The sequence below is a fragment of the Malaya genurostris genome, chromosome 3 (assembly GCF_030247185.1).
Source record: "Malaya genurostris strain Urasoe2022 chromosome 3, Malgen_1.1, whole genome shotgun sequence".
NCBI classification, from domain to species: Eukaryota; Metazoa; Arthropoda; class Insecta; order Diptera; family Culicidae; genus Malaya; species Malaya genurostris.
In genome coordinates, this window is record NC_080572.1 from 157,075,149 (window position 1) to 157,088,766 (window position 13,618).

Consider the following 13,618-nt stretch of genomic DNA (forward strand, 5'->3'; position numbering starts at 1 on the left):
TTTGGTTCTCCATCCTGTTCATCAATTTTATATACAGATCGTGGGAACATTGCTGCGCGCGATGGCCCTTGATTGTTAATGATTAGCGATTTCCTTTTTCGATCGAATTTTGCACGTGGGATTTTTTTTTGGTTTGCAAACCGATTGAAAATGACCACCGTTTTGCTTTTTTTTTTTTTTTTTTGCAACACAGGCACATCTTGTTCAAGACCGGACAATGCTCAGCCTCCTGGCGTCGGCTGTATCCACAGCGCAAACACCGAGGGTTAGGTTATTTTATCTATCATCACAATCTGTCTACACTCTACCTCCGATTTTCCAAATGAACATTTTTCTGCCCTTTGTTGAATTCTAAGAGCAAATTTTTCTAATCGCTTCGCTATCATTAACTATATAACGGATCTTCTTCCTCATCACCCCCAAGGATTCCTTAGAAGGCACTCTGTAATTCTAAGCCGCCCATGGCAAGTAATTGCATTTTGCGGTTAGAACCGTCCATAATGTTCGAAGCTGCCATAACGGTTTCGAACCATAGAATCCATGATCCCCACGCATTCCGTATTTCTGATTGACGCAGATGCTTGTATTTGAAATGAGGGAGATTGTACGACGCTGGACTGAATAAATTTACATCATGTTGGAATATTGGTGCCTTCCCTCTGTGGCTTTATTCGGATTATCCATGCTGTCAATAGTTTATAATAAAATAGAAGGTACCGGAATATATTTAAAAATAAATCCTCTTGCAATTTCGTGTCTCATGTCAGAATCTTATGTAATTGTTTCAAACACAACATCTAAATAAATAATACCTATTATGATTAAAATTCTTCCCTCTTCAACTTAAGAATTACATCTCGTATTCATACGAACTTGCGCGATCAATTTTTCACCCTTCATGAACGGGTCACCATTTTTGTTTTTCTGATATTGCTATTCAGTTCAGTGTTATTCAAAATTTACCTTTAACGCATTATCCAAAAGCGTTTCCGATTTCTTTGTTCATAATGCTATTATACGCATCATCCAAGAGCGCACAAGTTTTTTTTTCTTTTGCCGTATCGCAACATCCAAGAGCGATGTCATTCACTCCGTTTAAAATATTATCTTGCGTTTGGCCATTATACGCATCATCTAAGAGCACACATTTTTTTTTTGCCATATCGCAACATCCAAGAGCGATACACAACTTTGAATTTTCTCATTTTTTTTTCATAGTCCTATTACATAACAATACTTAGCCGTTCTGTATTACTCCATGGAAAAACCTCTCTATTCAGACCAATCGATATATAATAATATAAATGTCACCTCTCTTCCTATCGCTATTCCGCTGAGTCAATGTAAATAAAACACACTATTTTTTTCCTAAAAACTTTCCATCTCCACTCCAGCACTCGTTCTTTGTTTTCTCTTTTATTCCCTTTTAGTCACCAGTTTCTTTGCACTCACATCATATGTATATTAGTTTCCATAGATAAATCGCAATACCAACATCAAATACGAATTTGTTTGTATTAATAACGAAATATTGTCGTCTTGTCTCACTCATATTAAAACACTGATCTCGTTATGCACTACGACCACTTGTGAAGTAAAGCTCAAATTCGCCTTTCTTCCAGCATGGCGAAATCGCCATTTCCGATTCGAATCAATTCAAGAGTTTATTCGATAATTCCTCTTGAGGTTAAAGATTTATTAACAATCCATTTTAATCTTTCTGCAACCGGTATAATTTCAACAATTTAATCGTTGGTGTGAACGATTTCGTAATATACGTTTAAGCGAAATTTTTTTCACGAAAATAATTGCTCCAATATGGAATACTGATTCTGACATGATCACACTTTTGATTAATTTTTATTTGTTGATATCTTTTTCGAACTACGCCGCGCACAAGAAAATTACCGAAATTTGATGTTCAATAAAGCACTACGAAAGGTTCACCATCCTCGTCGCCATTTTGTGGTAACTACACATCGAGGTAATGTAGGTAGACGCATAAGAAACACTAGACGCGACAACGACTCGAATACGACTGATCTTCTACGCTCGTGAGAGCGTAGCGTTAACCCCTTTAGAGAGTATACATACCTATACATAGCCACGGTATCACACACTGAAAGAATTAATTATTCAGAACGCTGATACAACAACAGCTCTTCCCCCTTAAGGAAATATTACAAAATTCACAATCTGAATACATTTAACCATTATAATCATTGAACTAAGAATTCACAATTACAATTATATATCTGTACCATCTAATAAATTATTTCTATTTTGATTCCTGCTTCGGTGAGTACACCTTCCTATTCGTCTCCGTTATGGCTGTCCCAATGAACTCCGAAACATCGTTAGCGTTTTGTACAGTCACAGACAGTTTCTGTGTCAAAGGTGAAAGCATCCACCCTCCGTTCAATCGGCCCCACATATAGGTTAATCTATTAGTTGTTCGAAGAACCATCACCACACTCCTTTCCTTAAGAGTTAGTTAATATCTCTTCACTTTTATGTCAGTAATCTTTGTGACAATCGTTGAACCAAGCCTTGAAAACCTCTAAAAGATCCAACCAAGCAAACAATATTCAATTGGAATTGTCTGTAGCCAGTTAGCTGCAATGCTTTGTCATATTCCGAAAAAGCTATACTCATCAAAAGAAATCCAATATCTACACTAACGAAAAGACGCCACTGAACAAAATGGCGTTTTACATACAAAAAATCGTCAATTCGGCTTTGTCGCTGAATGCTGGCAACTTCCTTTCCTTTGTCGAACAATGGAGATCACCAACAATCACCAACTTCCTGATCGGAACTTTTCCTTCTCCCAATGGAAAGAACAATTCAACTTACGTTTCTGAAGCCACATTAAAAAATGATCGAAACAATGAAACACTTCCAGTTCGAACAATAATTCGCACACATATTAACTTTCCGGCTGGAACCTTTTCCGTTCCCAAATACACAGCCACTGCCGTTGAAAACGAGGAATCAATCTTCTGACGCCGTTATGGCCATCACTATTCTTCACACGTCGAAAACCTTTACTCGCAGCTCACAAACTTTCACGCGCAATAAAAAAAAACACTTTTTCTCGTCGCCACTTATAATGTCCGAAACAATAATTATCTGGAAAAGAACTTTTCGGGTGTTTCGGTAGTTGTTAAATAAAACATGTTGTTTGCTTGAAGTCCAATCGAAGAAGAGCACAGATCTTTCTCAGACCATACTTTTATCTTTTATTTTCAGGTAGTCATCGTCATGAACACACTAATTGAATGTTACGTAAACGATATTATATAGTGAAGCGTAGTTACACTGAAAGAATTAATTATTCAGAACGCTGATACAACAGAACCAAATCAAGCTGAGCGGTCATATGACATTATGTCTGAGGAAAATAGTGCGCGGGAAGCTCTTGATTTCAACATCAATGAAGAGAATAACAGTTACTTAGATGGCGACCACGTGCTAAGCGAACAAGCAGAATACGAACAAATTGAAAGTATTGATAATAACACTATTCGTTCAGAACATTCGGAATCATCTTACTTGGAGTTACCAGAGAGAGAGGCTCTTCGTGCTAGCGACGAGGAAGGAACTTCTACCGAAAATTTAAATGCATAGTGCATCAGCCTGTGGCCTCTGCTGATGCACTAGAACTTGGCCAGTCTTCACCATTTATATCTCTGTTGCAGTCAGTACAAAATCGCCGGAGAAACATGACACGCAGCTGCGGCATTCGTTCGTTGAATTCATGCAACAAGGCCCGGAGGGTTACAATTTCTTATATGCGAATACACCATGCCCAAGCATTAGAACATTGCAACGTGAGTTACAGAAAAGATCAAAATCATTCGAAGAAGGCATTGTTAGAGTTGAGGAGCTTAAGGCATATATAATAAGAAATAATCTACCAATGATTGTAATAATGAGTGAAGATGCAACGAAGATCAACGGAGCTCTCGAATATGATTCTACTAGAAATAAAGTTTGCGGATTGGTAGCTCCTTTAGACAACAACGGAATGCCACAATGTGATTTATTTGAAATTACTAACCCTCGAAAACTCATTGCTGATGTTCATCAATATCCCATAGGACGTAATGTTGTGGTTATTATGGCTCAGCCGTTAAAACAAAAAACTGCACCTTTCTGTTTGCAATATTTTTGTACAGCAATCGCTCTTATCGATTTCGAGAAACATCGGCAGTCAATGAAGCAGTTGTGCGTGAGGTTAATAAAGTATTTACTTCAATCCGCTGCGGAGAATGGATAGCGATAAAAGCAAACGAAGAAGTGTTAATAGTAAAAATATATGGTTTCAAATATTTGAGTGCAGACCGAACGTCGTATACTTTAACTGAAGCTCCAATACATGTATCTACAGGTACCACCGCAAAAGGTGTTGGGGTAATTAGAAGTTACTTTACAATTGTTTGTTGTAAAAAGGATATTGTATTAGAATTAGATGAAGAATCCAACGAATGTACCGACGACACGACCTGCCACTCGTCTATCAAAACTGTATCATAAATTTAACTACCCCCCAGTAACTCGTAATGTCAAAACGAGTTTGCTTAAATTTTTTCAGTAACTGGCAACATAGGCCAAAAACTATTGATTTTGAATAACGGTTACTATAGCCATGGTTATCATTGATTGTAGGCATGTTTGGGAATGTAAACAAATCTAATTTCCATACCAAACAAAGTTTTGTTTTTTATTCAATTGTAGTGAGAAATAATACAGCAAAAGTAAGTTACGCTCAATGTTCGGTACTAATGCCAAATACAAATTATAATACGGAATACTTCGACAAATTTTCAAGGACACATTTTGCATCGTGCGGTACACTGTCATGATACACTGTCAGAGTGACAATGTACTTTAACGAGTTTTCTATAAAACTAGCAACACTGAAGGGTAAGAACAAGTTCACCATAGTTACTGTTTAGTGTAGTGAAAAATAAACTTGAACTATGTTGTTGTGTATGAGATATGGTGAGAATTTTAATTGTATGCATTCCTATTATTAACGTTCTGTTACTTGCAGGGTTTAACAGTTTATTTACCTATAGATCAGTTTTGGAGAGCACTTTTGGAAACACACTGAAATGCTTCTTACGAAAAACTACCATGGGAACCGACAAATGAAAAAACTGATTTCCTAGCACAGATTAATCAGACGCTAGCAATGTTCTTAAAACGGGCAGAATGGTTATGTAATTCTCAAGCAAATCATTGTCTCCAATAATATCCACATCCGCTTCGAAACCAATTTATATGAATCAAATGCCTATTGATTTTTCTACAAGTGACTATTACAATAATCTCAAAACGTACACATTTAGCAGATTATCACTTTATTTACCCGTAGTTAGCACTTCAATGGAAATCGTTTCGAATGCTAGGCTGGCTCACGGATTCGTCATTCCTCGCCGGCAGACCAACGGAATCGGTCTCCAAAGTGATATGGAATGTTCTCAATCCAACTGCATGTTCCACTGTCTAGTCTGTTGGGGTTGCCGCTAGCTCAACATTTGGTTGCGATCGCCATAGTTAAGGCTATTCATGAAAGTGTACCGGGATATGATCGGTTGGAAATGACCGATTGATATATATATGCGAATGAGGTAACGAAAATTGTCACAGTCATCTTAGCAATTCGACTCCGACAGTTTACTTGGATGATCTGATTCGTGATATCAATTCGAGAATGGAAACAAATCTTCCACATTTGAGATATGAACAAATTCTGACGGAAATTCTGAAGTTGGAAGTCTTTTTAATTAAGTTCGATGCGAGGATTTGCATTGTTTGTATGTACTCTACTATACTCATCGGTCGAATCAAGAGCATTGATGAGTACTGATATTTGCTTGTGGAAGTGGACAACCACGTGAAGCCTATTTGAATTCATCCTGATGGAAACAGTTTCGATATGATGAAAAAGGGTTGATAATTCCAAAAAACTGATCAAGTTTAGATTTGATACTGTAATCTAATATTGTAAATCATTTGTTGACGTTTTAAATTTTTCGATTAATTTCTAGGAATACAACAACTAATATTCAAAAATAATATTTTTATTTGCAGTATAACTGCAATTATTCCATATCGGATTTTGTTTTTTGTCCTCCTTGGCTTTTCAGAAATTTGATCCGTGGCTTTTCGGAAATTGCTCAGTATTATATGTTAGAATGTCTCTGTACTGTTCACCGAATCGTTATGGTAGCCATCCGTTCTTCTCATTGCAAATCACTCCCGTCAGAGGAGTAGGAATTTTTTCAACATCTGCTGAATGCGGGGAGCCTTTACGTCATAATACTAATAGAAAATAATTCAATTAATAAGGGCTATAATCAATTTGTCTGGGTCACGCATAGATGGGTGACTATTGGGAAAACGCATACACAGCTTGCATCTGTTTCTCTTTCAACTTTTATTTTATCGTATAGAGCGCTAATCGCTGTTTCCGTGGTTCATATACGAATCGTACCCATGTTCCACACTAAGGCCCGTTTATGAAATAAAGTCCCATCACTGCCAAAATATATCACAATTCTTCATCCATCGATTAGCTGGAGTTTACCTTTGAATTTATTGCAATACAACGGAAAACGTAAACAAACAAACTTGTTTTGCGCCGTAGCAACTAGCATAAAGCGCGTTGCCAGAAACGATCTCTTTCCACATTTTCAAACTATTGCAATGAACGGGAGTAATTCGCTAGGCTTACTTGTTCAGGCTGTGAACCAAACATTGGCTGTTCGTTTGTATAGGACTTAGGGGTATTATTATTTGTATTTGCTAATACTACTTCGCCCAACATCCTCAATTCCGAAATCCTCGCCCGTAGTCCTGGCGTGTCCTTGCTACTATAGCACGTATCGCTGTCACCACTTGCAAGCTCCCGGCCGAGCGGTGGCGGGAGAAGAATAACGAAGAGGATGTTTCTTTCAGTTCTATACGGAGTAACACTCTCCAATTCGGTTTCTCTTTTACGTCATTGTATTGATTCATCCACGTATTTGAGATTAATATCACGAAATTCACCTTTTCTGAGTTTCAACTATTCACAACAATTCATGGTGAACTCGTCGGATATATGTCTCCACATTTACTTGTTTACATTAATAAAAGAAGTTATTCTTCAACACATACTTTTGTTGTCGTATATTATCAACACTACCCTAACACGAACAATGGTTGTGTCTAACTATTTTTCTTTTGCATGTGAATATCAAACCTGCACATGAAACTGTTAAATCTTCACTCATTACAGCAATCTTTCACTCAATTCTTTAGGTGCCTTCCGAAATCTATTATATCCCATTATAAACAATATTTCTTACTTGATTTTGAGGTCACTTGATACTCAAGCCTCACAATGCACACATATTCCTATGCATACTGTATCATACTCCGCTACTGAACTAGCTACTAACTTGTCTACGGGCCGACGCCCGAGACTAACGGATATTTTCCGTGCACTCTGAGACTGAACTACCTGCTAATTTGTCTACGGGCCGACGCCCGAGACCAACGGCTATTTACCGCGCACTCGTTAAAATTGAACTGCTCCTAACTCTTCCCAACTAGGGGTTTTTAAGCTCCTAACATTTACTTTCGGGTGAAGCCCGAAGATTTTAGTACACGCTGAGCTTGTGATTTCAAGTAGAAAGTTCATCCGACTTTCTCCCGAAGTTCTACCGAAAGTCGAGATCACTGTCGCTAGTGAAAATAATAGCTTTGTTTTTACAACATTACTGCGCTTCTACCGAATGTCGAGACCACTGTCACTATGCCAGAGGCAGTGACCAGTGTCCGTGAAAATAACTTTGGTTTTGCTCGTCGCGTTTACGCTGACATGAAGGCTTGCCTGAAAGGTGACGAGTTTTTTCTTCACGACTAGGTTGCTGTTCTTGCAATGTCGTTATTCCTTCATGGCTCCCTATTTTATTTACAATACTAACATGTTCGAAGGAAAATTTGCTAAGGGCACTGCAGTTGTCTTTGTTTTTATTATCGTTTTTTGATTTCTCTTGATTTGATTTTTGTCCCTGTTGCCCTGGTTCGTCCTGGTCTTTGATGTCCCGCTTAGAGTCAAAGTCTTTTTTGTTCCTTTTTGACGTTTTATTTTTCTTTAGTTTTCGATTATCATCGTCACTGTTGTCATGATCAAGACATTTCTGTTGTAAGTTCAGTTTCCTTTTTTCCAATAACGCAGGTGTTTTCCGATTTCTCGGGTCCTCACCTCCTCTAGCGTCATCTTCGTCTACCTCCATTGTCTAATTATTCACCACTTTCTGTACTTACTTTATACTATGTTCACACTATGAGTTAAAACAAGTTTTAACTCTGATTTCATGTTTTAAGCGAAATAACATGTTTTACTTTTGCGTTATTTCATACTCAGAAACGTCACATTAATACTATGTTCACACTATGAGTTAAAACATGTTATAACTCCGATTTCATGTTTTAGGCGAAATAACATGTTTTACTTTTGCGTTATTTCATATTCATAAACGTCACATCAAAACATGTTTTCCCGAAATAACATGATATAATTGTCAGTAAAGCACAACCCTGCTAGCATTTTCCTTCACTTTTCGACTGTCAATTGACAAGCTGTTCCACAACAGCAGTTTTTCATCAAAGTAGTCATGTAATCATAATAAAACAAAACTGAAAACTGGTACCAACGTTGCCAGGTATACCGATTTTTCGGTATTTATACAGATTTTTGACCTCTATATCACAATACAGATATGTTCTCCCAAAATACCGATAATTAACGGATCACACAGATAAGTACCGATTTTGGATTTTAGCTTGAATGGGCATGAGAAAAGGTTGTCGTGGGACCTTTTTTTCGCTCACCTTTTCTACTACTTATGTAGAAAAGATATTGATACCGATATGATAAAGATAGATTTTTGCGCCGAGTACATATTTTTGGAAAAATGACCTGGCAACGCAGATAGGTACAACCATTTTACTTAGTGTGAACAGTACGGTTTTAACTTTATATTACTATCGTTAAAACATGTTATTTTCGGCCAGTGTGAACATAGTATAAAACATGTTTTCCCGAAATAACATGATATAATTGTCAGTAAAGCACAACCCTGCTAGCATTTCCCGTCACTTTTCGACTATGTCAATTGACAAGCTGTTCAACAACAGCAGTTTTCCATCAAAGTAGCCATGTAAGGGCATGTTCAGGAGTGTTCTAGTTCTAGATGCATAATTTATGTCAGATTTAAAATTAAAATCTAGAATTTATAACAAAATAAACTGGCAGCCCCAGCAGCATTTTATCTATGTTTCAAATATAGAAAAAATAGAACGGCACCGTATACCAGTTTTAAATTTGTCAGTAGAACTGGTCGAATAAATAAAACTAAAACGGATTCCTGGGGATACGTTTCTTTCAGTTTCATTTACATTATAGACCACCCACATGAATCTAGCAGCTGCTGAATTTGCTCTAATCATAATAAAATAAAACTGAAAACTGGTACCGACGTTGCCAGGTATACCGATTTCTCGGTATTTATACAGTTTTTTGACCTCTATACCACAATACAGATATGTACTCCCAAAATACCGACAATTCACGGATCACACAGATAAGTACCGATTTTGTTTTTTAGCTTGAATAGATATGAAAAAAGGTTGTCGTGGGACCTTTTTTTCGCACACCTCTTGGTGACATTTTCTACGAATACAGATTTTTGGAAAAATGACCTGGCAACGAAGATAGGTACAACCATTTTTCTAGTGTGAACAGTGCGGTTTTAACTTCACAGATAAAATTATTTTGTGAATTTACATTTATTTTCATGCACATATTTGGAGCAGGTAATTGAATGGAAAGTTACATTACAAAACTAAGCGATTTGTAAATATACAGCCTTGTTCAATGAAAACGTAAATGCATTTCAATGTAATATTACATCAATCATGGTTTTAAATCAGATTTTCGTTTCAACTGACGTCTGTTCAATAGTACTATTGGTTTACATGTCGTGTAAGTTTCATCTTTTCTTTCTGTGTTTATATTACTATCGTTAAAACATGTTATTTTCAGCCAGTGTGAACATAGTATTATTCCACTATATGAATATAGTAACCCCTTCAATAAAACCATCAATTAAACGGAATCTAAATAATTTCACTTTAAATTATTCGCTACGATATCACTAACAAACTCTACACCGGTATGCTTCGCAAAGATGGCGGCCAAAAACCTCCTTTATTTCGAACCGAATTCACAAGCCTTGTCTTGTCTCGTCCAGTGCTGATGAGAGAATGATACCACTATTTGTTTATTTTGATACGGTAACATATAACCTGGCGGCAACTTCGTATCGTATAGCAACCAAGACAGTGCTGCTCGAAAAATATATTTATTATCATTACGAGGGGTCATCGTATATTTGGTAACTGGTGGTAAATTGCTTGCTGACACTTTTTATACCAATTTTTCTTTGGAGTGTCAGGTCGTGTCGTCGATTGCATTCTCACTACAAAACATACCCATATTTCAATCTCGTTTACCTCGTCTAAAGATTCGTTTCTTGTATGTACATGCGGGATTGACGAATATCAAATGAAGTCAAATAAAACAAAAAGAAAATAGAAGGAGGAGGGATATAAACAAGACGCGTACGGCGAGATAATGACGCAATTTCGCCTGGACAATTTTGACAGCAGCCGGAATACACACGCTTAGAAAAAGTTACTCAAAGTTTGAGTACTAGTTACTCATTTTCAAATGATACATGGAAACGTCAAAAATTGAGTAGTTATCATCAATGATATTGAGTAACTCCTACTCTAAATTTGAGTTTAACGCAATAGCTCGTTTTTTTGTTACTATTCGCAAGATCAGTCTAAAGGTTGTAATAACCATTTGTAGCAACAGGTTGTATATTTTGTTAGTGAGATCGCGTATTTCGAGGGTGAGTCGCTCAACACAAACGATGTTGTGTCTGCAAAAACCGGAATGATAAACTCCGTGTTGTGCTTTAGAATGAAACCGAATATGGTCAAATGTCATTTATGAGGAATAAGTGTATGATTGGTGCCTGAGCATAACTGACATGTATGTTAATTTGCGATTAACACACTACTCCAAGCAACCACCACTTGATATAGTATTGAGTTCAATTACTTAATATTTTAACACAATACACTCAGTAAAGGAGATTTTTTTTGCAAATATGGTATATGTGATATAAAATTTCACTCAAAATTTGAGTGATAGTTACTCTATTTTTGGTACATGTGCAAATAAAGTATTACTCAGTAAATGAGTAGATTTTACCCAAATACCGTTTCCAGTGGAAGAACTCAAATTTGAGTAACTTCGGAGTTACTCTAAATTAGAGTTATTCCACTTTTTCTGTAGATGAGTGAGATCTTACTCATTTTTGAGTAACTATTTTTAAGCGTGCAGCCAGCCTTTCTATGCCCGGTGAAAAATGAACGGTGGCCCTACTGAAAAATGGGTGGCCAACACGTTTCCTGATGAAAACAAAACAATATGTAAAAGCGATTCACACGCAGCATCAAGCGGCTATCACCCGAATGGAACGATTACGAAACAACAACATTAATTGTAAGCAATTCATATGAAAGTACACTACGTCAAGTTCACGGAACTTTTTAACGTCGGATACGTGAGCAATATTCGGCTAAATAAAATTAATAAACCAAACTGGACGTCGACCGAAGTTGATTGATCGTCTGAATCGTGTTTAATGCATTCGTTTCCTGATGAAAACAAACCAATCTCATTTGCATTTGTGGTTGTAAGTGAGCTGTCAGAGAGCCTAATTGCCAGAATTCCTCACAAGCGGGTTAAAGTGTGCAGCAGTGTTACCATTTTAAAATCTGTGTTTTAAAATGAAAAAACTGAAAGATGCCTATTTTCGATCATAATCTGTGAAAATCTGTGAAAAACATTTTTGAAATCTGCCATTTTTATGTAATATTTTTAAAAATCTGCAGAAATCTGTGAATTTTGATAAAATCTGTGTTCTGTGACACAGAATCTGTGTGGCATAATAGGCAAAAAAAACTCTTGCAGAAAATCTGTAAAAATGGTAACTCTGGCGTGCAGACATTTTTTTCGGATTTACTGACTTTTGCAACCCTGTTTGAAGATATTAGAATTTTTTACCTGGCATCTTTGCTCGTGAATCATCTTTTCAGAGTGGATTGTGTTTTAATAAATTTATCGCGTTTTAAACGTACGAAAGGAAACAAAAATTACTTAATATGATGGATCTATTAAATGTTCCCTTAAAAAAACCTTCGGATGTTGATATGGTCAGGCCACTGACTAATTTAATTAAAAGTTCTTACTGCAATTTAGGTCCAGAGAAATTAGAAGAAATAGAAGAGGCTATAAACAAATTTAATCAGCAGAGAAGTACAGCAATTTGGAAAGTTTTCGAAAAATATGAGAACTCTTTGGAAATAATATACGGGTATGCAAAAAGAGTGCCCTATGAGATACCGATACGTCATACTCTAATCATATGCTATCAAATTCTTACCTATGATTTTAGCTATTATGACCAGTTATGTGCCTTGGAGTTGAAAATACTGACTCAAGATTTTCAGGTTCCATTCAAATGGAAGGATGCATTCGATAAAGGATCGATCTTTGGAGGGCGAGCGAGTCTTAGTAAGTGAAATTGATATTATTTTGTGCATATAATAGCATATCTATCTTAGCTATTTCGTCTCTCGGCTATGAAAAAGTGTGTATTCTTTTTAATATTGCCGCTCTTCAAAGCAGTGTTGCTGCCTCGCAAAGTCTAGATAACGACGAAGATCTAAAATTGGCAGCTAAATTATTTCAGCAAAGTGCAGGAATTTTCGCACATTTGAAAAATATTGTTCCAGTAGTGATTGCTCAGGAGCCTACCATAGATTTGACACCGGATACACTGAGTGCGTTAGCTAATACGATGTTAGCACAGGCTCAAGAAATTTTTGTGTTCAAGGCTATTAAAGACAATATGAAAGAAATAGTTATTGCAAAACTATGTTGTCAATGCGAAGAAATGTATTCCGATGCTTTGAGATTATTACAGAAGGAATCAGTTCGATCACTCTGGGACAAGGAATGGATTCCAACTGTAGCTGGCAAACAAGCTGGATTTCACGCCCTTACCATGTTCTATCATAGTCTAGTGTCGAAGAGTAACAAAGCAGTTGGGGAAGAAATATCTCGTTTACAAAAGTCGCTTGAACTTTTCAAAATAGCTCAATCACGCTCTGGAAAATTTATATTCTTAGAAGAATATCTTAACAGGGTTATGCGAAACCTAAACGAAGCCAAAAAAGATAATGATTTCATCTATAATGAGATTATTCCTGATATCAACTTACTACCTGGTCCAGGTAAAGCCCAACTTGCTAAAATGCTACCACTTCCCAGCACAATAAGTCAAAATTTCAAGGATTTGTTTGTCGAAATGATCCCTGTAGTGTTACACCAGGCAATGGTCGCGTGTGATTCTAGAAAAAACGAGATTGTTAACGGTAATTTTTGTCGAACTGTATACGAAAAAATAATCTACAAATA

At 36.6% G+C, this 13,618-nt stretch overlaps 1 protein-coding gene across 1 annotated transcript in view; it reads left to right on the top strand.

Moving 5' to 3' along the window:
• Nucleotides 1-12,164: 12,164 nt before the first annotated feature.
• Nucleotides 12,165-13,618, top strand: part of LOC131434683 (programmed cell death 6-interacting protein) — a 56,231-nt gene continuing 54,777 nt past the window's right edge. Inside the window, exons 1-3 of the mRNA XM_058601665.1 lie at nucleotides 12,165-12,512; nucleotides 12,594-12,712; nucleotides 12,763-13,575. Coding sequence (XP_058457648.1) covers nucleotides 12,301-12,512; nucleotides 12,594-12,712; nucleotides 12,763-13,575 — 1,144 coding nt within the window. The 5' untranslated portion in view covers nucleotides 12,165-12,300. The remainder of the gene's footprint in view (nucleotides 12,513-12,593; nucleotides 12,713-12,762; nucleotides 13,576-13,618) is intronic.